Here is a 26,467-nt window from a genome sequence, read left to right on the forward strand (position 1 = left end):
GTAATGAAAGAAGCTTTTTCTTTTCAGTTCTGTGGTATTTCACGTCCCTGCTGTGGTTATTCAGTAGGCTCCACGGTGGTAATTCTATGGTAGTGTTTCAGGTGGTGAAGTCGGGGATTCCCCTGCATCACAATTTTCTATTCTTGGTTAGTAGTCTTCTAGTTCATCTCTAATTGTTTCTCTTCATAAAAGAGAAAAAAAATAACAAGTGAGGCATGTACACGCAGAACCAAATCAACATACTTGGATGATGGACTTTGATTCATCATGTAAAGTGCAAATTTTTGAAGGGGTTTCAGCCTGTGGACCTTCCAAAACCAGAAAACGCAGGATTTAAGTGTTTATTGGGATGCAAATAGAGAAAATTTATTCTTAGAAATTTGAATCACCAAATGAATTTCTAATTCTTGAAATATTTCAGATTGATGCAACCAAAACAATTTCAATATCTTGACCAAAAATCTATTTGTTGACTATTTCATGAAATCAATTCAAAATCGAAATAGAAATCAAACCAAATCAGCCCTTAATCTATTGATTGGATTTCTCTCTGGCATGAACTTGGAACTTGGAACTTGGAACTTGAAGATGATTCAAAATGTCATGAGAATTTATGGCTTCTATTTTTTTGTTTTCCCCACCCCATTTTGGTTTTCTCAGGTTATTGACTTATTGTTAATCTTCCCAGACTGCTAGCTATATAATGCATCCATGGGGATAGAGGGACAAGTCTGGCGCAGATGTGAACAACAACTCACGCTCACTACCATCGAGTCTACGAACAGACGATTCATCTATCTTCAAGCCCTAGCTTCTGCAAGGGCTCTCATCGTTAACCCGTCAACATCCGTTGAGACAATTTCTCATATTCTTGAAAACTTAGTCCGATCTCTGCAACTCAAGTGTGACCATTTCCTGCTCCCTCACATATATAAACTCCTCTCAGATATTGCCCTCCATCACCAGCATCTCTCACATACCATAACTGACATCATCATTCCTTACACAGTGGTGGAAAAAAATGCATCTAAACTTACTGCCCGAGTCCTCTCTGTGCTTTTTACAATTGCAGAATCAGACGGAAACTTGTTATCCACCAAATTGGAGCTTGGAGAGGACCTAGCTCTCTCGTTCTCTTTCAGTCCTTCTGTTACTGTTAGGTTGTGGTTTCTCTTCAATGTTGACAGGTTTCACATTCATCCACATCTCCTGGTTACTTTATTGCTTGGCTTTATGAAGGACCCCTACCCATATGTGAGGAGAGCTGCATTGTGTGTATTAGCCAGTCTAAGCAAGTACACAGATGTTGAGGGACATGGCTTGATCGCAGAATGCTATGATGGTGCAGTTGAGCTTTTTCTCGATGAATATGAGTGCGTAAGGTCGGCTGCCGTTCGTGTGGTAAGAGAGCAATTTAGCTTCTTTTCCAAGCTTCTTTTCCTTACTGTTTTTGTTACCTTTTTCTTTCCCCCCCACTCCTTTCGATATGTTTTACATAGTTTTCCTTCTGTTGATATTTTTTTGCCAATTTCCAGGTTGGCCTAAAGCTTCAAATTTTTGTGATTGTGTCACTTTCTGCTCTCTCCTTGAAGTTTCAAAATTTTATGGCACTTGCTGATTTCTCAAAGTTTTGAATTATTATGACCATGTTGCTTTCTGCTCTCTGTTGTGCTGTTAAGACTTTACAATCAATTCATCATTGAAATTCATAGAATTGTGAAGGATGTAATTAAGAGTTTCACTAGCATGATGCATTGAATGATAAAAATTTGTCTTCCACTGAATCCAAAAGCAACACATGGCAGACAATATATGAAACAGCTGACAACTTTGCAACTTATCAAACTTCTTCTTGAGCCCTAGTTGTCCAAGTACATTTTTGATCATTCATTCATGATACATGGCGGGGTGGAAATTCAATCTTCCATCAGTAATAGTATATCTTGGCGTAATCTTGAGGTTTCTGTTTATTAGGCCATGAGTACCATCCACGATCAGGATAATGGTAACATTGCTAATTTGCAAGTATGTAGAAACCAGTAGCCTTGCTTTCCATTATTACAGGTGAAATATCATGGTTTGTATGGCGTAGGAAGGGTCAAATACATTTATTAATGTCTCTGTGGGATGTAGTGGTTGGGTGACTTTGTTCATATTGGTCCTTTTTTCCTGGTTATGTTGAGCTGATATTCAGGGTGGGATTCATAAATTTTGGAGTCCACCTCCTTCATGTTCCTTGTTGCCTGAATGTCTTTGACAACAACTCTTGTGTATGTGTACCCTATAAGTTTCTTACATTTATTCATTGTGATTCCAGGTCAGTAAGTTGGGGGAAATTTTAATTGCACCTGGCAGTGATGTGGATAGCACAGATTGGTTCGATATTGTATTTATTCAGGTATTTTATAAGAGTTGCTTTTGATGCCTCTTTGTTCTTATCTGTTTGCATTTAACCATGGTGTCCTTGCAATATCACTTATTTTTCTGCTTGAATTGAGAGTGGTCAAGTTTTGAAATTTTGGACATGTCACTACTTGCATTGCGGAATCTCTTGCTTTTATTGGAGGTTGGAACCGATAGTATTTTTAATGCAAGCAACTCTTCAAGTACTATTAGAATTCTTGATTTATACCCATCCATAAGAGCATACACTGAGACATACTATGTTACATGGGGCTAGAAGTTGTTCCCTCAGCCAGGTTGAGTAACTTCTTCCTTGACAATTAAAAGAAAGTGCTGCATGCATATATGTCAAAACAGTCGGATTCAGATTGGTATGAGAAGGAAGCAGTGCCTTATATTTGTAAACTGAGATGGGAACATGTGTTCTGATGTAGAGTTAGACATGGATACAGTGTGTCAGAGACACATCTTCTAAAGGCTCTTATTGTTGTAATCTGACAAAACACCTCTAGTTGAAAAGGACAACATGTTTAGGTGCTCTTCATTGATTCTCAATCCCAAAGTACGACCAGAATATTTAATTGCATAATATTGACTCTGCTTATGTTTCTGAGATCTTCCCTCTCTAGTTGCTGATCAATTGCAGCCACCTTCAGCAGAATCATGCTTCCTCAACCACTCCTTAGTATCCCTTGATTCTTGAATCCTGAATGCAACTTGCTTGCTAAAGCCTAAGGAAAATTCTTGAGTATTTCTGATTGTTATCTTCCCTTCAAAACCATAGACTGTGTTCTGAAACTTGGTGAATCGAGAGCTTTACCATCTCATGTAAAGTCTTTTTATTGTTATAATGGTTAGTGAAAACACACAGATGTTATATCATGGACTTCAAATTTCAGAGGAAGTGGGGGTGGGGTGGTGAAGAGAAAGGAAGCAGGAAAAAAAGCAATGAAGAACACCATTACGAGAAACATGTTCTGTCATTTCACTCTACCTGTGTGTCATGTGTATGGTGAAATGTCTTCTGTAATCCTTTCGTGTTCTCCTTTGAAAGGAGTCCTTTTATTGGATAACTATTAAGTGTGTTGTATATAGTGCATTATGTCCTGTGTCATATTTGCTTGCAGCTTTGCTCGATGGTAAGAGATATGAGTATGGAGGTCAGAAATGAAGTTTTTGTTGCTCTTGGGAAAATGAGGTTTATATCTGAAGATTTACTGCTACAGACTCTATCAAAAAAAGTTCTTATAGCTACAAAAGAAAAGAAAGTTGGTCAGCGCAGCACAAAACAATATGAACTACCAGTATCAGGTGCTGCTGGTGCATTTGTACATGGGCTTGAGGATGAATTCTGTAAGGTAAGAAGATGAATTGTAACTTTAGTTGACTGTGTTCTGCCATTTACCCCCATCCTTATTATTCTTCATTCCCATTGTATTTCAGATAGGGATATATCTGGTCTCAGCTTATCTTACTGACAACTGTTAGAAAAGTTTGTATTAGGTGTGCTTGTGGTGGACATGATAGGTGAGGGTAACCGACTTTTATAGGTTGTGATTTCTAACAAGAAAATCTGCAGTAGTATGCAAGATCTGGTTATATTCCCATTGTGTTTTCAAATCTAATAATGACCTTAATTTCTTGCTCCTTCCCACCATTTATGTTTTTGTTTCACAGTTCTAGTGGAAAGTAGGTGTAACCAACCCCCCTACTAAGGATATGGCAGGATGAAATTATAAAAAAAGAGCTCCAGTATAAAGATCTTCATTAGTGCGTAAGCCGATTGTATAACACCACTGATAACACCAGAATAAGCTATATTCACTGGGTTGAGAGTGCCCCCTCGAGTAAAGGCTTCCACAGCCGGTTGACCAAAATGAGGATCCCAAATTGCATGAGCAATAGGTCTTAAATATAAAGGGTCCTGTACCCATGACTCAAAATTTCCCTGCCAAGTTAAATGAAAAAAATTTCCGGAAGTCCATAGAAAAATTATTGCTAACTGGCCGAAGTGAGAAGAATAAATATTCTGATAAAGACGTTCCTCAGTAATATCATCATGGGCGGTAGCAATACCAAACTAGTAAATCATCATGATCGTCTCAATTCAGTCTACCTGTTTGTAGGTAGATGGTCTAGGACCTGTTGTGTGAGTTCTTTTTTGTCCAGTGTGTTGGTGTAGGAGGCTAGGAATGATATACCCTAAGGATGTTGTGCACCTGTTTTATGACATGTCACTGGTGGGTGTGTATTGTGATAATCCATGACTGGGTCCATTTGTTTTCCTCTTCAATATCTGTTTCTTCCTTGTTAAGTTGGAGCACAATTTATTATATATGTCATATAGTCACTTTTCCATCATGAATATGTTGAAGGTGCGGAGCTCGGCCTGCAATTCTTTGGGAGTGCTTACTGTCTTCTCTGACCAATTTGCCAGTAATGCCTTGACTTTGCTGATGGACATGCTCAAAGATGATTCAACTGTTGTTCGGTTGCAAACTTTGGAAATAATGCACCATATGGCAAAGTCTGATAATCTACGGGTGCAAGAAACACATATACATATGGTATTCTCTGGTCATTGCCAATGTCCTGTTGTGCTAATCAAACAGTCTATAAATTGTGAAACCTTGACATCTACAAGCTTGATACTGCTAATTTGATCAAATAATCTGATAACAATTTGTAAAAATTGTCTGTATTCTTTTTCTTCAACATCTTTTTTCCTTAAAAGAGTTGGCTTTTTATACTGACTCTTCGATTTGTACTTCTTTGGTATTTGCAGTTCATTGATTGTCTGATGGATACCAGTTCCAGTTCCATAATTAGATATCAAGTTAGAAAGATCTTTCAGTTAGTGAAGTTACCTGTTCCAGAGATGTTTGCATGTTTAATCCGTGGCCTTGTAACTAATTTGGAAAAATACCCACAGGTGTGTTGATCTATTGCTTATTCTGCTCCATCTCTCCTTCTAGCTTGTTACCATCTTGGCTAATGCTTTCACTCTCTGTTTTTTAGCTAGTCTATTTATTTTTATTCATATTTTTGTTGGGGCCATTGCAAATTTCAGTACAGAAAAAATACAGCATGAGATACTTACCTCTGTAATATGGTGTTCTCATTGAATTATACATGGAAAAAATTGGCATATGAATATATTTTATCTAAATCATTAATTTTAAATTGAAATATATACCAAACGGACCCCCGTAACCCCTTTTTAGTCGAGGTTACACTTGTATTTCTTGAACATTTCTTCCAAAATATCTGGAAACCAAGATTTTTTGTATTAAGATCCCACAGCTTGACCCAAGCATATGTAGACTCTATATTGCCTTTCGAAAAAGATTGTAAAATTATATATAATCTACTGAAAGTTAGCAAATAACACGACTGAGGTATAAAATATGTGAATCATCCCAAACTTTGAAAATATGGAGTTTGGTTTGTATTTTTAGAAATCGTAAAGAATATGGCATAAAATATAGAAAGTTCTTACTACGGTCAGGACAAACTGTTTATCTGCCAGATTTTTATTTTCCCTGATCAATTAAAGTTTTGCCGAATGATAAGTGAATAATTGTTTCTTCCTGTACCAGTTGTCATAATTTCTTCATCTCCCCCCCCCCCCCTTTTTTTTTATTTTTCAGGATGAAGATGATATCTGCTCTGTTTTGTTTAATACTGGTAGAAGTAATGGAAACTTTACAGTAAGCTTTTTGAAGGATGTTGCTCATGAGGTTGTAATCTCCTCTCTTGAATCTTAAGCTCCCTATCAATTGTGTAATTATGTTTATTATCAGGAGCAAAACTTTGGTTGAGGATCTTGTACAAGTAACAATCGGCAAATGGCATATATTCTGCAAAGGGTATTTTGGTCTATATGTATGGTAATAGTTTTTGTATATTGATCAAAATATCCTTGTCCCGTATGACTTGTATAAGCTTCTGCAGAAGATTTGCCTGCATTATTACCAATTAACCATTTGATAATTCTCTCCCTCCTCTCCCTCAAGATATCACCAAAGTATGGAAATTGTACATCAACTATAGTAAATGATAAAGGGATGAGCATGAACATAATCCAACACTTGGCACTTAACATGTTGCTAGAAGTATTGATGTAAGAGGGGTGGGAAATCGTGATTAGCGCTAATACTAATCACGATTCCCTATGAGGGGTATTTTTGTCCTTTGTGTATTTGGGGAGTTTTACCCTATTATTTAATGATATCGATGGGGAGTCTCAACCTTACGGTTGTGACTCCCTAGAGTTGCAGCAGTTCTTCTTCCTCCCTCCATTCCTTCTCTTTTATTCTTCTTTTATATTATTACATGGTATCAAAGCAAGGTACTTAGGGCTGTGACATATTCCCTAGTATCGTGTTCTCCTCTTTCTCAAGGTTTCAACCTATATTGGTTGATTAATCTCTGGTTGGTGGTTTGCGACTTCTTTAGGATTTTCGTTTGAAGGGTTACAGCACCCTATGCTGTATTGTGGAATGTTTTAGAGACTAGTTCATGTTTCGGTATTGAGAACTAGGTGTCTCTCTCTCTCTCTTTTTGTGGTGATCGATTTATGGAGTAGAAGGTTGTGGTTTCATTCTCCATTCAGCTATGTGTTGTTGATTGTTTGGGGCAGTTAGTTTGACCAGTTTTGAATCGATTTCTTGGCAGATTCTGCTTGTATTTTCTGGACATCGTTTTCTGGGCAGACTTGGCATCAATTTCTGCATATTTTTCTGGGCAGATTCTACGTTATATTTTTCGGCATCATTAATTGGACAGATTATTTGGATCAATGGGTGATAACAAATCTGTTTTTACTGAAGTTTCTTCCAACAAGTTAGTAGAGAAGAAGTTGGAAGGTGCCAACAATTTTCAACAATGGAAGAAAATTGTTGGGCTGGTTTTGACTGGTCGTGGTCATTAGAAGCATTTGACACAGACCAAGGATGATACTGATATGTCATGGACAGTGGTGGATGCTCGACTTTTAGGGAGATGTTAAATTGTATGGGTCACCACATTGTTGACTTGGTGACCCATATCAATACCGTGAAGGAATTGGGGGATTGTCTGAATGTTCTGTATTCTGGACAGAACAACCTTTCTCGGATTTATGAGCTGTCTCAGGACTTTTGTCAAGTTGATCGAAAGGGTTGTTCTTTGCCCCAATATTTTTGAGACTTTTCAAGAGGATGCATGAGGAGTTGAATTCCTTACTTCCTGTTACTTCTGACATACAAAAGATGCAAAATCAGCTAGAGCAACTCGCAGTCATGGGATTTTTAGGTGGTTTGGGTAAAGAATTTGATGTTGTCCGTTCCCCGATTTTGGGTGGCGATTAAGTGGCCACACTTCCAGAGACCTTTTCTCGTGTTCTACGTGTGTCAAGTGAGAATACACATGATACCACACTTGTGCATAGTTGTCAAGGCGTCGCCTAGCGTCCAGGCGCCTTTGTCACGCCTTGATTTCTAGTGTTGCCTTGGTTGCCCTGTTGGTGTCGCCTTGATTTTTTACCCCCTCAATTGCCTTGGTCCGCCTAGTCGCCTTGACAACTATGCACTTGTGGATACTTTTGCATTGGCGTCCTTCACTCCCAACCGTGGGGATAGTGTTGGGAATGGTAGTGTTGGCCGTGGTCGTGGGGCTGGTAAGGGCTCAGTATCTGGTACTCAGGCTAATTCATAGGCTTCGGGGGCTATGAGAATTTGCCATCATTACGGCAAGTCTGGTCACATCCAACGTTTTTGTTGTAAACTTCATGGTAAACCAGCTCAGTTTGCCAATTAGGCCAGTAGTGATTCTATCGTTGCTTCATCTCCATAGTCTGAGGGAAAGACAGTGAAGATGTCTGATGATGAGTATAGCACTTTATTCAATCTCAGAATTCCCAGTCATCTCAGTTCTATACTGCTTCACTTGGTCAGACAGGTAACGCTACCGCGTGCCTTTCGTCCACTTATCTTCCCTGGATTCTTGATTCATGTGCTTTGAATCATATGGTTGGGGTTTCAGGTATTTTTTCTTCATTTCGTGAGTCCTCTTTAAATGTGTGTTAGCTGATGGGTCTTTAGCATAGTCCGGGGTATAGGCACTGTGAATGTTACCCATTTTTTGTCATCATCTTCTGTTTCTTATTTGCCCAAATTTCCTTTCAATTTATTATCTATTTAGAAGTTCACCAAAACTTATAATTATTCTGTTACCTTTTTCCCTGGCTATTGTGTTTTTCAAGATCTAACGTCAAAGAAGACGATCGGTAGAGGCCGTAAATCTGGGGGGTTGTATCTACTTGAAGACACAGCGGCCGTGGCGTGTTCGAGTGTGGTGCTTCCTCACCAAATTCATTGTCGTTTGGGTCATCCTTTCTTGGAGAGTTTAAAATGTTGGATAGTCGTTTTCGATTGTTGTCCAGTTTACAGTGTGAGTCTTGTCAATTTGGGAAACTTCACCATGTAAGTTATCCCCTTAGAGTCAATAAACTGTCTGGCCAACCCTTTTCTTTAGTTCATTTTGATGTGTGGAGGGTCCTTGTCCGGTCATGTCTAAGTTGGGTTTTCGTTATTTTGTCACTTTTTGTAGATGATTACTCTAGAGTTACCTGGATTTATTTAATGAAAAGTCGTTCTGAGTTGTTCTCAATTTTTTGTGCTTTTGTTCTTGAAATTCAGAATCAATTTAGTACTTTTTTGAAAATCTTTCGTAGTGATAATGCTAAAGAATATTTTTCAGCTTCCTTTAGTAGTTTTATGAGGCAGCATGGGATTGTACATTAGTCCTCTTGTGCTGACACACCTCAACAAAATGGTGTGGCAGAGAGGAAAAATAAACATTTAACGGAGGTTACTTGATCTCTTTTGTTTGAGATGAAAGTGGCCAAACCTTTTTGGGCTGATACGGTTTTGACTGCATGCTATCTCATTAACCGCATGCCTTCTTCAGTTTTGGGTGGTGGAATTCCATACTCTTTGTTGTTCCCTTCTGCACCATTGTTCGTGTTACCACCCCGTATTTTTGGGAGTGTTTGTTTTATTTGGGATCATCGTCCTGGCCTTTCTAAGTTGGATTCTAGAGCTCTTAAATGTCTTTTTGTTGGGTATTTTAGAACTCAAAAGGGTTATCGTTGTTATTTGATTTGAATAAATATTTTGTGACAGCTGATGTTACCTTCTTTGAGTCTACTCCTTATGTTGAGTATTCAATTGTTTCTTTTGATTTGGATTATGATCTGCCCGTATATATTGTTGAAAGTTTTCTTGGTTTGCAGGTTCCTTTGTCGTCTGCTTCGCCTCCTAGTTCTACAGAATCTCTTATTGTGTTTCAGCGTCGGACTTTGGACGAGGCTGAACCCCATATCACACCTTTCGAGAGATACACCACTCGGTTAAATGCTTCTACCTCGCCTTCTTTGCTGGCAGATCTTGATCCTGCACTAGGTACTTCCTTTTCTTCTACAATTCCTGCTGTTTCTGATTTAGATGTTCCGATTGCTCATCATAAAGGTGTTCAAAGTTGTACCCAGCATCCCATCTCAAACTTTGTTTCATATTCTGGTTTGTCTCCTGGTTTTATTGCTTGTTTGTCTACTGCTGAGCGTCATCCTATTCCTAAGTTTGTTGCAAAAGCCTTGTCTATTCTTAGGTGGAGAGCTGCTATGACTGAGGAATTATCTGCACTGGAGGAGAATTAGACATGGGACCTTGTTTCCTTACCCTTTGGTAAGTCTGCTCTTGGTTGTCGATGGATATTTATGGTGAAGGTCAACCCTAATGGTTCTTTGGCTCGTTTGAAGGCCAGACTTGTTGCTAAGGTGATGATTTGGGAAAATAGGACTACACAGCCGATCTTTATTTATAACGAGGAGTGGAACAATCTTGAAAGGTTACAGGATAGAAATACCCCTTTGGACAATTCTACCCTTTAAACCCAAATTACAACACTCCCCCTCAAGTTGGAGCATAGATATCATGCATGCCCAACTTGCACACTAAAGGACAAAAAAGTTTACTACTTAACCCCTTTGTAAACACATCAGCTAACTGTTCTTCAGATTTTACAAAGGGAGTACAAATTAGTCCTTCTTCTAACTTTTCTTTGATAAAGTGCCTGTCGATCTCCACATGCTTTGTGCAATCATGCTGAACAGGGTTATGGGCAATGCTATGGCTGACTTGTTGTCACAATATAACATCATAGGCAAAGGTACAACAATAGCCAAATCCTATAATATGCCCTTAATCCATATCAGCCTGCAGATGCCATGAGACATGGCATGAAATTCGGCTTCAGTACTTGATTGGGCAACCACAACTTGCTTATTGCTGCGCCATGTGACCAAGTTTCCTCCAACCAATGTACAATACCCAGATGTGGACTGTCTGTCATCAGAATTGGCCCAATCTGAATCGGTAAAGGCCTCAATCATGGTTGGCAAGGCGCCTAGGCGAACCAAGGCGAGTAAGGGGGTCAGAAACCTAGGTGACAAGGCGTCGCCTAGGTGACCAAGGCGACGCCAGAATTTAAGGCATGATAAAGGCGTCTGGATGCCTAGGCATCGCCTTGACAACTATGGCCGCAATTCAAAGATGAGATGAGGCAAGAACATGACTCCTTTACCTGGAGCTGCCTTCAAGTATTTGAGTATCCGAATGATAGCTTCCCAATGAGAGGAGTATGGGTCATGCATAAACTGGCTGACCATGCTAACAACGAAGGGGATATCAGGTCGTGTGTGGGATAAATAGATCAATTTTCCCACCAGACTTTGGTACTGTCCTTTGTCCACAGGTTCACCTGTTTGACTAGATAAACTAACATTTGCTTCAACTGGTGTATCAGCTGGTCTACGTCCCAACATGCTAGTCTCAGTTAGAATATCCAAGACGTATTTTTGCTAAGACAGAAATACGCCCCTGCTAGAGTGAGCCACTTTAGTGCCTAGGAAGTATCGCAACTGTCCTAGGTCTTTGATCTGAAATTCTCGACCAAGATACGCCTTGAGGCGTGTTATTTCCTCAGTGTCGTCACCCGTCACCATTATGTCATCGACATGGACAATCAAAACTGCGATCTTTGACCCAGTGTGCTTAATAAGGAGAGTATGGTTAGCGTTGCTTTGGGAGTGGCCAAATGAGATCATAGCACTATGAAATCTGCCGAACCAGGCCCGAGGGGACTGTTTTAGTCTATATAAAGCACGCTTGAGTTTGTACACCTTGCCAATAGTTGCTTCACTAGAAAACCCAGGAGGAATGTCAAGATACACCTCTTCTGGAAGCTCCCCATGTAAAAAGGCATTCTTGACATCTAGTTGTTGCAATGTCCAGCCAAGATTGACGGCACATGAGAGAATGACCCCAATGGTGTTCATTTTTGCCACCAGTGCAAAGGTCTCCTGATAATCCAAGCCATAGGTCTATGTAAATCCTCTAGCCACCAAACGAGCCTTGTAATGATCCACGGATCCATCTGCCTTCTGCTTAACAACGAACACAATTTACAACTGACAGTTTCTTTTGGGAAGGAAGACTCACCAAGTCCCATGTATTGTTCTTCTTCAAGGCTTCCATTTCTTCCACCATTGCTGCTTTCCACTTTGGATCTTTAAGAGCCTCCTGTCAATTTTGAGGAATGGAAACAGAAGACAAAGACGATACAAAGGCACAGAAAGGAGACAGACACCCATGCGAGACAGCCTTAGAAATAGGATGTAGCGTACAAGTTCTAGTCCACTTACGGTGGGCAATGGGAAGGTCAAGGGAAGGACCAAGAGAAGGAGAATCTGAATTACTGAGATCTGAAATAATGGGCTCAGAAGGATCATTACCTCATGTAACCGGATCTGGTGCAGGGGATGATGGTTGACTAGGTAGAGTTGATGCAGCTGTGGTAGGCTCTATTTGTTGCTCACGAGGTCGAAGATTGTATACAATGTCAAAAGGAACAATTGGTTGATGACCATGGACAGCATCAGTGCTATCCAAAATCTCCCCCTGAATAGGAACAACTGGAGGAGGAGATAGATGAAAAAGAGAAGAACCTCGAGGCATGTCATCACTAAGTACCAAGGGCCTCTCTTGAGGAGATGCTGGAGAGAAGTAAGGAGCCGCCTCATTAAAAACCACATCCATAGTGACATACATACGCCATGTAGGTGGGTGATAGCACCGATAGCCCTTCTGAGATGGAGAATACCCGACAAAGATACATTTCAACCCTGGGCTCCAATTTGCTAGGATGGTGATGGTTCCTAGCATAGCACACACAACCGAAAACCTTTTGAGGAACAATGAAGGTTGTCGATCCTTGAAGAGCCTGGAGAGGTGAAGTAAAATTTAGCACACGAGTGGGCATCCGGTTGATCAAATAGGCAGCAGCAAGGATGGCTTTGCCCCAAAAATGCAACGGCACATGCATCTCAAAAAGCAATGAGCGAACCACCTCAAGTAAGGGTGGTTCTTCCGTTTAGCCACACCATTTTGGGCAGGGGTGTATCCACACAGCTAGTCTGATAGAGAATGTCGTGAGAATCAAGGTATGCCCAAAACTAACCATCACAGTATTCTCGCCCATTTTCACTACAAAGGATCTGGATGTCGGTCTTGAATTGAGTCTGGACCATGTTGTGAAAGGACTAAAAACAGGTGAACACTTCATTCTTGTGTCGCATCTGATAGAGCCAGGTAACCCGAGTATGATAATCAATAAAGGACACAAACCACCGAAAACCCGAAATTGATGTACATTGAGCTGGACCCTGAGTGAATTAACATAAAAGGAGTTGGACTTTTATTGTTAGAAATAGAATAAGAAATACGGGTTTGCTTAGCTAACACACAAGCTTCCAAAAAATATCTTTCGAACTACATTTAGAAAATAAACTAGGACAAGATTTGACTGAGGTCCCCACAGGCGGGTGACCAAACCACTTATGCCAAAGGAGGGATGCTGAAACATCAGATTTGGTGTGATAAACTTGTAAGATGTATCCTCATCGAGCAGTAGAGACCACCACAAGCCCTACCAGAGCCAATCGTTTCCCCCGTTACCAGATCCTGAAACAAATAGTAGGAAGAGAAAAAAATAACTTTACAATTTAAATCTGTGGTAAGATGATGAATAGAAAGTAGATTGGTAGAAAAATCAGGAACATGTAAGACATTATTCAGAATTAAAGTAGGAGTGCATCGAACGGATCCTTGTCCAGAGATAGAGGAAAGGGACCCATTTGCAATGCGAACCTTGTCTTTACCAAAACAGGGAGAATACCGGGAAAAAGACTAGAATTACCGGTCATGTATTCTAAGGCTCCATAGTCAATAATCCATGGACTGGGAGCAGCAGACGCACAACCAGCAAGAGATATACCTGAGGAGGAACCTGGTAAAAATGTAGAGGAAGCCGTGGTAGGGTTGGCAGGGGGAGGTTGATCCAATTTGGTGACCAAGCGGCGAAGCAGCATAGTGACCTTATCTGGCATGGAAGGGGCAGCAGAAGCCACAAAAGGACCAACAGGGGCTGGTGAATCAGCCTCGGTAGTTTCAGACACGTGTAGATGGCTTGCCACGGCCACGACCACGACCCTTAGTATTACCATCCTCAGGACGACCATGGAGTTTCCAGCAGAAATCTTTGGTATGTCTCTCTTGACCACAATAGTCATACTTGATAGGAGGCCGATCGGAAGTAGTGCGATCAGTGGACTTCTGGTTACTTCCCTGAGATGGTACAGCAGGATCAGAATTAAGGGCTGATCGCTTTGGTGCAGAAGGGACAGAATGTGGAAGCATAGCAGATCGGCGAGTATCCTCCAGTTGTACTAAGGCGTAGGACTGCTCCAAAGTGGGAAAAGGTTCACGACTGAGAATCTGTGAACGGAGCTGGTCATACTTGGCCTTAAGGCCAGCCAAGAAATCTTAAACACGGAACTTATCCTTCCGTTTCTGAAATGCTATAACATCAGCGGCAGTGGAGCACTGAAAGTCATCATAATAGTCCAGGGATTGCTAGAGAGATCGCAACTCAGGGAAATATTGAGATAAGGTTCGATCACGCTGCCTAGTCGCATGAAGCTTCTGTCGTAGTTCATAGACTTGTGCATCGTTGCCGACTTGGGAATAGGTTGCCTGAGCTGCTTTCCAGATGTTGGCAGGAGTGTCCAAGAGCATATAACCATCAGGAATCTCTGGCTGCGTACTGTTGAAGAGAAAGGACATAACCAGAGAGTTGGCGGAACTCCGTTTTGCTTGTTCAGTTTCAGCAGTGGGTTTTGGTTTACTACCAGTGAGATAGTCACAATATCCACGAGCATCAATAGAGAGGTAGAGTGACTTGGACCACTTGAGATAATTTCCCCCATCGAGTTTAACAGGACAAGGGGGAAAAGTTGGGTAATGGTGACTTCTGTCCTCTCCAGAAGAACCAGAAGATACCTCTGAACCAGGCATCTCAGAGTGGATAGAAAAACCTAAAGAATCGATCTTGTATAACTGATAAAAACAGGATCAGAAAAAAATATAGATTCCAAGGAAGTTGATTATGATCAGAAAAAATATCGATTGCAAGAAATCAAAGATAAAACCTGCAAACAGAAATCGATTTCAAGTGATATCCTGAACAAAAATCACTAGCCACAGGAAAACAATGGCTAGAAAAAAATCGATTCAAAAAGCTGTAAAAGAATTGATTAGAAAGAGGGGAACCAGAAAAAACGATGCCAGTCAGCTCAAAATAAGGATTGGATAAAGTCTGGATCCCATCAAAGAGTAAAAAAAAAAAACAGATTAGGTCCTTCACAGCATTAGTGTAATCGAAGGAACCACAAAAAGAGGGGAAAAAAAGGCCCTCGGTGGCTTAGAAAAGAGCCATCGAGGTGGATGGACGGTGAGAGAGGGCTGCGGTAAGAAGGGCTGCTGCTAGAAGAAGATGGGAGGCAGAGGTGTTGCGCTAGACTGTGGAAGGCACTGAAATCGAGAAAGGAAGAGAAAGAGAGAAAGAGGAAGAGAGGCTGGATTAGGGTTGATTCCCTAGGTCGATTTTTCCGGCTCTGATACCATGATGATTTGGGAAAATAGGACTAGTGTCATATGAGACACAACCGATCTTTATTTATAATGAGTGGAACAATCTAGAAAGGTTACAGGACAGAAATACCCCTATGGACAATTCTACCCTTGAAACCCAAATTACAACATGTTATGCCCAGGTATATGGTGTAGATTACGTGGATACTTTTTCTCTTGTTGCAAAGCTTATATCTGTTTGCATATTGATTTCTTTGGCTGCTACACATCATTGGCCTTTATTTCAGTTGGATGTGAAAAATGCCTTTTTACATGGTGATCTCCATGAAGAAGTATATATGGAGTAACCTCCTGAGTTTGTTGCTTAGGGGGAGTCTACTGGTAAGCTGTGTAGGCTGAAGAAATCGTTGTATGGGCTGAAACAGTCACCTCGGGCATGGTTTGGCCAATTTATTGATGTTGTGTTGGAGTTTGGGCTGACATGATCGGCCAATGATCATTTGGTTTTTTTCCAGCTATCTGATGCAGGAAGGATATTTTTGATAGTTTATGTGGAGGATATTGTCATCACAGGAGATGATTCTCCTGGTATTGAGAAAGTGAAAGTACATTTGGGACAACAATTTCAGACTAAAGATTTGGGAAGACTGAAATTTTTTTTGGGCATTGAGGTTGCTCAATTACGGAAAGGAATTTCGCTCTCACAGCGAAAGTATGTTCTTGACTTGCTTTCAGAGATAGGGTTGTTGGGTGTTAAACCTTTTGATACTCCTATGGATCCAAATTTGAAGCTTATGGCAGATGATGTTGATGTTCTTGAGGATCCTGAGAAGTATCAGAGACTTATAGGGAAAATTAATTATTTGACTGTGACTAGGCCTAACATCTCCTTTCCTGTTAGTGTACTGAGTCAGTTTTTGTGCTCTCCTCGGTCATCTCATTGGGATGCAGTTATACGGGTTCTATGATATATCAAGAAGGCTCCTGGACATGGTCTTTTATATTCTAACCATGGTCATGGGAGGATTGAGGGTTTTCCAGATGCTGACTGGGCAGGATCTCCAGTTGATCGGAGGTCTACTTCAGGATATTGTATGTTTGTTGGAGGGAACCTGGTGTCATGGAAAAGCAAGAAACAGGCCGTTGTAGCTCAATCCAGTGCAGAGTTCGAGTATCATGCTATGGCTCATGCTACTAGTGAACTGACGTGTATGAAATAGTTGATGATTGAACTTGGGTTTGTTGGCAATTCTCCTATGACTTTGTGGTGTGATTATCAGGCTGCTATCCATATTTCTACTAATCCTGTGTTTCATGAAAGGACGAAACACATTGAGATAGACTGTCGTTTTGTCCGTGAGAAGCTGCAACAACGGATCATTTCTCCTCTTCATGTTCGAACGGGGGAGCAACTTGCTGATTTGTTTACTAAATCTTTGGGAAATGTAAGGGTTGAGTATATTTGTAATAAGCTGGGCATGGGCATGAGCATGATTAACATCTATGCTCTAGCTTGTGGGGGAGTGTTAGAAGTATTGATGTAAGAGGGGAGGGAAATCATGATTAGTGCTAATACTAATCACGATTCCCTATGTGTGTTTTGGGGGTTTTACCCTATTATTTAATGATATCAATGGGGAGTCTCAACCTTATGGTTGTGACTCCCAAGAATTGCAGCAGTTCCTCTTCTTCTTCTTCCCTCCATTCCTTCTCTTTTCTTCTTCTTTTATATTATTACACTTGTTTTTTTTGTTTGATAGAAAAGAAACAGACTTCTTCAGACTGTACAAAGTTTGGCCCAAATTTAGGGGTACATATGGACTTGGACTGGCCTTAAGCTTGAAAACCTAAAGCCCATTAATATATTGAGCTTTGGTTTTAAGTCCTAGTCAGACTAGAGGTTAATGTAGGAGTCAGGTCAACTAAGAACCATTCTACAATAGAATTGATGATAGGTTGCAGCAGAACACCAAACACTAAATTGATTGGATGTTAAAAAGAAGATAAAAGGTAGCAGATGAATAGATAGAAGAAGCGGGGGGGGGGGGGGGCGGATAGGTATAGGAGAGGTTGGCTATTTCAGCCTTGGGCCTCTCTCCACAGCTATCTCCACTGTTGAAACAATGATCTTGGCCATCTCAGCCTTGGCATCTCAGGATAATGCATTGCAAAACAGCAACATAATTCATTAAATTGTGTGGAGGCCTCTAAGGACATTACATTATATAGACTCAAGGGTTGAGCCCAAAATAGAAACAATAAAATTAGAAAGTAGAGGTGAGACTTGAGCTACCAATAATTGAACTTTGCTAAGAAACTAAAATAGAAACTCTAATTTAGAAACAAATAACTAACAAAATAGAAACTAATGTCTAATCTTCCATGCCAGCTGTCCGTCCATACGACCCACAGCAATGTCCACATGAACAGTAACTATTTTTTTTTTTTAAAAAAAAACAATTCAGTCTTGATCCTTTCTCTTCTTCATGCTTCTCTTTGGGCTGGGGCTGCCTTAGGTGATGCTCCATCAAACCAACAAAAACCTGCCACATCATCAGACCAGGCTGCCTCTCACAGCAGTTGAATCCCACAACTACACTAGGCAGGTTTTGGGGCTTGTTCCTGCAGCTACACATGGACTTCTAATCTATGTCAGAGGTGCACTGACCTTTTTGCTGATCTGGCAAGCCCTACGTTTGGTCTTGTAGACCCAATGAGATGAAATGTGGAAATTCAAGAGAGGGAGAGTAATAAAAATCTATGGAGAAAAACCCGATATACAGTGTGGCTCTATTGATATACTTTGTGTAGTAGATTGGATGGTTCCTCTTAGACACCAATAATAGCCTGATATACACAGCAAAACAACTGATACACTGCTTGTCATAGGTTGGATGGTTCCTGTCAGATACCGATTTGCATTGGACAATCTGACTGATTTACTGCTTATCTTTAAAACCAGGCCAAAAACTCTCTCTCACTACTCCAAAGTACAATTTATGTTGTCCTCTTCTGCTACTTCCAGAAAGCATCAAATCCATAATTGATGTTGAACACTGAAATTGTGTATTGATAATCACTTTTAGGTATCTGAAACACTTTTGAAAGGTGTTAGCTTGGTTTACTGGTAAAGCATGTGGGTTGTGGTACTTTCAGAGTTTCAGGCCTGGGATCAAAACCCACCTTATCTCCACACCCCCAAACTTACCTATTGGAGCAAAAGAGTGGGGGTAGCTGGAGCAATTTCATGGAGAAGCATTCATTTCTCTAGATTGCATTGTCTCAGAAATTAGCAAATCAAATCATCCCCACTTTGGATTGGTCAGATTGTGGGAATGCCCCTTTTGATTTGGCCTTGTATAACATTTTCTCCCCCCCCCCCCCCCCACCCCACCCCACCCCACCCCACATGTTTCTTATGCTTTTGAGATATATATATATATATATATATATATATATATATATATATATATGTTAGCTTAACTGAGAATGAGAGAATGTGAGAATGACTTGAGTGAGTTGTGACTCTCCTCAGCCCCTCTATATAGATTTCATTAATTAGGACAGAATTACAAGTATACCCTCCATAGCCGACTATGATAGAGATAAGGAGAGAAATAAAGAAACAAAATAACAAAGGAAATGCCAAAGTACCTTTATCGGGTTACATAACTTAACACTCCCCCTCAAGTTGGTGCATATATATCATGCATGCCCAACTTGACTAAACTAGGATGAAACAACTTTCTACTTAGCCTTTTAGTGAAGACATCTGCAAGTTGATCTCCTGACTTCACAAAGGATATAAAGATCTGCCCACTTTCTAACTTTTCCTTGATGAAGTGTCTGTCAATCTCCACATGCTTAGTACGATCATGTTGCACTGGATTGTGAGCAATGCTGATTGCCGCTTTATTGTCACAGTACAACATCATTGAATGATGTACAGAACCACTAATATTCTGGAGCAAAGTCTGAAGCCATAATAGTTCACATATGCCCTGGGCCATGGCACAGAATTCTGCTTCAGCACTGGACCTAGCCACCACATTTAGCTTTTTTACTTTGCCATGTGACAAAGTTACCTCCAACAAAGATAGAATAGCCTGAAGTGGACTTTTTGTCAGGGTTACCATCCCAGTCAGTATCTGTGTAAGCCTCATTGCAGAGATGATCATGTGGAGATAAGAGAATCCCCTTCCCTGGAGCTGATTTGAAATAGTGGAGAATACGAAGAACAACAACCATATGGGTGGAATAGGGATCATGCATGAACTGACTGACCAAACTAACAACAAATGCAATGTCTGGTCTCGTAAGGGAGAGATAGATCAGTTTTCCCTCCAACCTTTGATAGCGCCCCTTATCAACTGGATCACCATCCTTCTATTGTAGTCGAGTAGTAGCCTTCAAAGGGGTGTCACATGAGTGACATCCTAACAAACCAGTCTCTGAAAGTAAGTCTAGAACATATTTCCTTTGGGAGAGGAAGATGCCTTTGGGAGAATGGGCAACTTCAATCCCAAGAAAGTACTTGAGCTGTCCTATGTCCTTTATTTCGAATTCTCGGCCTAAGCATGTCTTTAGGTGAGAGACTTCCCATGCATCATTGCCAGTCACCACTATATCATCGACATTGACTATGAGAAGAGTAACCTTATCTCCATTCTGCTTGGTGAACAAGGTGTGATCAGCATTGCTCTGTTGGTATCCTACAGAGGTCATTGCTTTATGGAACCTGCCAAACCAAGCCCGAGGAGATTGTTTCAGCCCATATAATTCTCTCTTCAGTCTGCAAACCTTCCCATGAGTCTTGTCACAAGAAAAACCTGGAGGGACCTCCATATAGACTTCGTCCTCCAGTTCTCCATGAAGAAATGCATTTTTCACATCCAATTGTTGCAAATCCCAGCCAAGATTGACATCATATGATAGCAAAACCCGAATGGTGTTCAACTTTGCCACTGGGGCAACTGTCTTCTGATAATCAATGGCATAGGTCTGGGTAAAGCCCTTGACCACCAGCATGGCCTTATATCTGTCCACTGTTCCATCAGGCTTCTGCTTGACAACAAATACCCATTTGCAACCCACTGTTTTCTTGCCCAAAGGAAGAACCATCACCTCCCATGTCTCATTTTTGGATAAGGCCGCCATCTCTTCCAAGATGGCTGTCTTCCACTTTGGATATGCTATTACCTCCTGCCATTTTTGAGGAATAGAAATAGAGGAAACAGAGGACACAAATGCATAATAGGAAGGGGACAAAGCATCACAGGAGACAAAATTGGTGATAGGATGTTGGGTACAAGATCTAATGCCCTTACTAGTAGCAATAGGTAAGTCAAGAGAGGGATCTTACCAGGCAACACAGCGGAATCTGGACCTAGATCAGGTTTTGACGCTTGAAGAAGTTGTTAACAGGAATAAAGCTAGAGTAATGCTTGGATGATTATTGATCACCACAAGCCCTTTATTTATATTATTGAAAATAGAGGACAGAATTACATGTAAGCAATGTGGGACTAAACCCACATAATAGAAACAAGAATAAAACAGTAAAAAGTCCAGAATACCCCCCACGGTATTCTGGCCCATATAATCCAATACTCCCCCTCAAGTTGGAGCATATATGTCGTGCATTCCCAACTTGACTATGATAGGAAGAAACATTTTGCCACTTAGCCCCTTTGTGAACACATCGGCTAACTGATCAGCAGACTTTACAAAGGGAACACAAATGAGTCTGGCTTCGAGCTTCTCCTTGATGAAATGTCGGTCAAGCTCAACATGCTTAGTATGATCATGCTGGACAGGGTTATGAGCAATGCTAATGGTTGCTTTATTATCACAATAAAGCATCATGGGAAGATGGACAACAACACCAATATCCTGCAACAATCCTCTAAGCCACAACAGTTCTCAGATTCCTTGTGCCATTGCATGGAACTCTGCTTCAGCACTGGACCTTGCCACAACATTCTGCTTTTTGCTACGCCACGCGACAAGGTTTCCACCCATAAAAGAATAATAGCCAGAAATTGATTTTCTGTCAGTAGAGCCAGCCTAATCGGCATCAGTATAAGCTTCAACCTTCAGATGACTATTGGGAGAGAGAAGAATTCCTTTTCCTGGAGCAGACTTCAAATATCGCAAAATACGAAGGACTGCCTCCATGTGAGAGGAATAAGGATCATGCATAAACTGGCTCACCAAACTTACAGCAATGGCTATGTCAGGTCGTGTGTGAGAGAGAGAGATTAGTTTGCCTACTAATCCCTGATAACGGCCTTTGTCAACAAGTTCACCATCTTTCTCCCTAAGTCTCGTAGAAGCTTCCATAGGAGTATCTGGAGGATGACAACTTAGTAACCCAGTCTCAGACAATAGATCTAGGATATATTTCCTTTGAGAAAGAAAGATGCCCTTTGAAGATCGAACAACTTCTATCCCTAGAAAATATTTTAGAGTCCCCAGATCCTTTACTTCAAACTCACGGCCAAGGAAGTGCTTCAATTTCTTGATAGTGTCACCATCATTATCAGTTACCACAATATCATCCACATAAACTATGAGAATAGTTACTTTGTCACCAACTCGTCTGATGAACAAAGTGTGATCAACATTGTTATGCTTATATCCTGCTGAAATCCTAGTCTTGTGAAACCCGCTAAACCAGGCTCTAGGTGACTGCTTCAAACCATAAAGAGCATGCTTCAATTTATAGACCTTGCCCCTGGTCCTGTCATCAGAGAAACTTGGTGGAACATCCATGTATACCTCTTCCTCAAGCTCCCCATGGAGGAAGACATTCTTTACATCCAACTGCTGAAGATCCCACCCAAGATTTGCAGCATAAGATAATAACACCCTTATAGTGTTGAGTTTCACCACTAGTGCAAATGTCTCCTGATAGTTAAATCCATAAGTTTGAGTAAACCCTTTTGCAACTAGTCGTGCCTTATTGTTAGTTATATTGGGCCAGAATACCGTGGGGGGTATTCTGGACATTTTTCCTTTATTATTTGTTAGTTTCTTATGTGGTTTAATCCCAAATTGCTTATGTAATTATTTTTACTATTTCATTACAGTTATAAATACAATGTGCTTGGGATGAACTAATCATCCAAGCATAAATTAATTCAAATCTGTTTCTACATGGTATCAGAGCAGATTTCGAACTAGGGACACCAATATTTCTTGGTTTTTGTTCTTCTTCTCTCTCTCGATCTTCTTCTCTTCTAGTTCTCTCCATCTTCTCCCTTGTTCTTCATTCCCATATAGGGCAGCACTGATGAGGTAATCATGCGATCCAGTTGCTGCCCCCATTACCTCATTTATGACTTATAATTCTGTTCGATCGACTCCAATCAACACTGCTGTGATATTTGTTCTTCAGTTCCTTCTTGGAGATTGCTTCTACATCAGATACAAGGGCTCCTCTCCTCTCTTTGAAGATCAGAAGCTGCTGCAGAATTGTTGTTTTATTGGTTCAGAAATTATTCCTCAAGATTGAAGACTTCCTTGAGATCAATTCCTCCATTATCAGGGTTTTTTTTTCAAAACCCTGACATCTATCGATCTTAGGGTTATTGCTGCCCACTGTTGCTGATTTTTTGCAGGTGTTTTCTTCACTTATAAGGGCTCCTTCGACAGCTATATTAGCTTCTACAGATCTGTTTTTTGGTGTGTGAAGACCTTGAGATCGATCTCATCATTACAGGGTTTTTTAAACCCTAATTCTATCGATATTGGGCTGCTGCACCTGTTTTTGGATCTGATTTTTCTGCAGATGTGTTTCTCTTATTAAGGACTTCTCTACCTCAGTTTTTCAGCCACTTTGATATTATTTATTGCAGCCTAGGCTCATCCATCGATTCCATCACTTTAGGGTTTTGTTCAAAATCCTAAAAACCATAATCGATAAAGGTTCCTTTTTGGCTGCTGGTTCTATTTGTTTGGGACTTTACTTAAAGTTGTTTGGCCTTCTCTGCTGCCGGTATGGGTGACTCTACCAACTCTACTGCTACTTCTGTTCATGATGGCAATCACAAGACAGATTATCACAGCTTTCCACCTAACCCCATCAAACTGGATGGCTCAAATTACCTTCTGTGGTTCAGATCAGCCTCCTTTGCCATTGCTGGCCGTGGCCTCACTGACCATATTGATGGCACTATTGTTAAGCCTAGTGATAAAGGCCCTAATCAGACTAAGTGGCTGGCCAATAATGGTGTTCTCATGTCCTACCTCATAGGCTCTATGACTTCAGCTTTACAATATAATTTTCTTCTTCTGGATACTGCCGACCAGATTTGGGCTGCTTGCAAGGAGACCTATGGACAGCTTGGCAATGATGCCCAGGTTTATGAAATTCGAAAGAAGGTCCTTCACGCTACTCAAGGAGACCTTTCTGTTTCGGACTACTATGCTTCTCTCCGCAGCCTGTGGCAACAGTTGGATCATTACTCTGATTTTCACCCCTCTACAGTTGCTGATATTGCCTCTTATAAGAAACATGTGGACAAGATCAGAGTCTATGATTTTCTAGCTGGTTTGAATATGGAGTATGATCCCATTCGTGTTCAAGTGTTGGGCCATACACCTTTTCCCACACTTGAACAATCTTATGCATTGGTTTCTTCTGAGGAGAACCGTAGGGCTGCCATGTTACATCCTCCTATTACTGACAGATTTGCTCTCAAGGCTGCTGCTCCCATCACTCCTACACCTATTGGCAATGCTTCTCTTGGTGATTCTACTACAGGGACTGTTGTTTGTGAGCACTGTCACAAACCATATCACACCAAGGAGAGGTGCTGGAAACTTCATGGGAAACCAGCTGACTTTGAAGCAAAACGGGCTGCCAAGACCAAGACCAAGACAAAGCCGAAGGCCAATCAGACTGAGACTGTTACTACAGACCCTACTACTAACCCTGGTCTATCCCAGGATGAGCTACAGGCATTTCGACGTATGCTGAGGTCTTCCGCTGCTGCTGCCTCTACTACATCAGCTACTGCCAATTCTTCCGCTCATTCAGGTTCACACTTTGCCCGGTCAGGTATTCCTTTTGGCGGTCATTGTGCTTCTGTAGCCTCCCATCCTTAGATCATAGATTCTGAGGCTACAGATCATATGACCGGTTCCTCTAGTTTGTTTCATCGATACTTTCCTACTTCTGGGAAGGACAAGGTCAAGGTAGCGATGGTTCTCTTTCATGTATCTCTCGGAAAGGGAATCATCAACTGCACTTCCTCCCTTCCATTAACTGCTTTTGCACATTCCTAATTTTACTACTAACCTTCTTTCCATTAGTAGTATTACTCGTGAGCTTAATCGCAAAGTTACTTTCTTTCCTTCTCATTGTGTGTTTCAGGATCTGGCCTCTGGGAAGACGATTGGATTGGGTAAAGTGCACGGTGGGCTGTACCTGCTTGATGATGGTCGCTTCTCTCCACCACCATTACCTTCTCCACTACACCAGAACTCCATGGTCTCTTCTGAACTCTACCAGTGGCACTCTAGGTTAGGTCACCCCCCTTTAGGAATTTTAGCACATTTATTTCCTAGTTTGGTTACCCTACATACTAAGGATGACTTTTTTTGTGAGGCGTGTGTTCTGGCCAAACAGACATGTTCAAATTATTCTATTTCAAATAAAAGAAGTTCTTCTTGTTTTGAGTTAGTGCATTTTGATGTTTGGGGCCCTAATCGTAAACCCTCTATTTCTGGCCATCGGTGGTTTGTATCTTTCATTGATTGTCATTCTAGGAACACATGGGTATATCTCTTGCACACCAAAAATCAAGTTTTTTCATGCTTTCAACACTTTCATAAAATGGTCCAAACTCAGTTCCAGGCTACTCTCAAAATATTGAGAAGTGATAATAGAACAGAGTATAAAGAATCACAATTTCAAAAATATTTGGCTGACCATGGAATCATTCATCAGACTAGTTGTGTTGATACCCCTGCCCAGAATGGTGTGGCAGAAAGGAAAAACTGCCACTTGTTAGAAATGGCCAGAGCATTAATGTTTGCGAGGAATGTCCCGTCTCATTATTGGGGGGATGCGGTTATCACGGCAGCCTATCTCATCAATAGGTGCCATCTCGGGTACTTCACTCCCGTAGCCCCTCTGATGTTTTAATTGGTAATTCCTCCTTTATTGTGCCTCACAAGGTGTTTGGTTGTGTGTGTTATGCTCGAGATACTAAATCTCCCAGCAAACTTGAACCTCAAGGACTCCGTTGTATTTTCTTGGGTTATTCTCCAACTCAGAAAGGCTATAAATGTTACCATCCCCCTTCCCGCCGTACCATGTTTAGCATGGATGTTGTTTTCCATGAGTCTCTTTTTTATTATTCTTCGCCACCTCTTCAGGGGGAGAGTGCTGGTGAAGATGTGTCTTTCGAGATTCCTCTACCTGAGGAGCCTCTGGCTGCCCAACCCTCTTTACCACCCACGGCTGCTGTCCAGCCCCTTTTGGATGCTGTCCATCCTACTGTGGAGACCTCTCAACAACCTCTGGCTGTTCCTCCCTCACCTAATGGGAATCCTTTACAGGGGGAGACCATAGAAAATAGTGTTGTTAATATTCCTACTCAGGGGGAGCAGACTCCGGTCCAGGGAACTATTGGTGAATTTCAGAAGAGAATTGACAACTCCAACATGATCACCTATACAAGGGGAAGGTCCACGAGAGGGCAGTTGCATCCCACTATAGCACTAGTACCCATCCAATTGCCGGCTCCAGACACAGATCCTACATCTCCTGGTAATCCATCTCCTTCCGACCTACCTATTGCACTTCGCAAAGGTACTAGGACTTGCACTTTACTTCCCATATCTCATTTTGTTTCGTATAACTCTCTTTCTCCCTCTTTTCGTGCATTTGTATCTTCTCTTTCCTCTGTTTCAGTTCCTAGAAATTGGCAGGAAGCATCTACAGATGGAAACTGGAAGACAGCAATGTTGGAAGAAATGAGAGCACTACACAAAAATAATACGTGGGATCTTGTGGCTCTTCC

At 41.1% G+C, this 26,467-nt stretch overlaps 1 protein-coding gene across 1 annotated transcript in view; it reads left to right on the forward strand.

Annotated features, from left to right (window-relative positions):
- The first annotated feature begins 629 nt into the window (after window positions 1–629).
- Window positions 630–26,467, forward strand: part of LOC122662363 (protein SIEL) — a 55,440-nt gene continuing 29,602 nt past the window's right edge. The window contains exons 1-6 of the mRNA XM_043857978.1: window positions 630–1,401; window positions 2,318–2,398; window positions 3,531–3,761; window positions 4,779–4,970; window positions 5,189–5,335; window positions 6,054–6,143. Coding sequence (XP_043713913.1) covers window positions 712–1,401; window positions 2,318–2,398; window positions 3,531–3,761; window positions 4,779–4,970; window positions 5,189–5,335; window positions 6,054–6,143 — 1,431 coding nt within the window. The 5' untranslated portion in view covers window positions 630–711. The remainder of the gene's footprint in view (window positions 1,402–2,317; window positions 2,399–3,530; window positions 3,762–4,778; window positions 4,971–5,188; window positions 5,336–6,053; window positions 6,144–26,467) is intronic.

Source organism: Telopea speciosissima, chromosome 5, assembly GCF_018873765.1.
Source record: "Telopea speciosissima isolate NSW1024214 ecotype Mountain lineage chromosome 5, Tspe_v1, whole genome shotgun sequence".
In the NCBI taxonomy this organism is placed as follows: domain Eukaryota; kingdom Viridiplantae; phylum Streptophyta; class Magnoliopsida; order Proteales; family Proteaceae; genus Telopea; species Telopea speciosissima.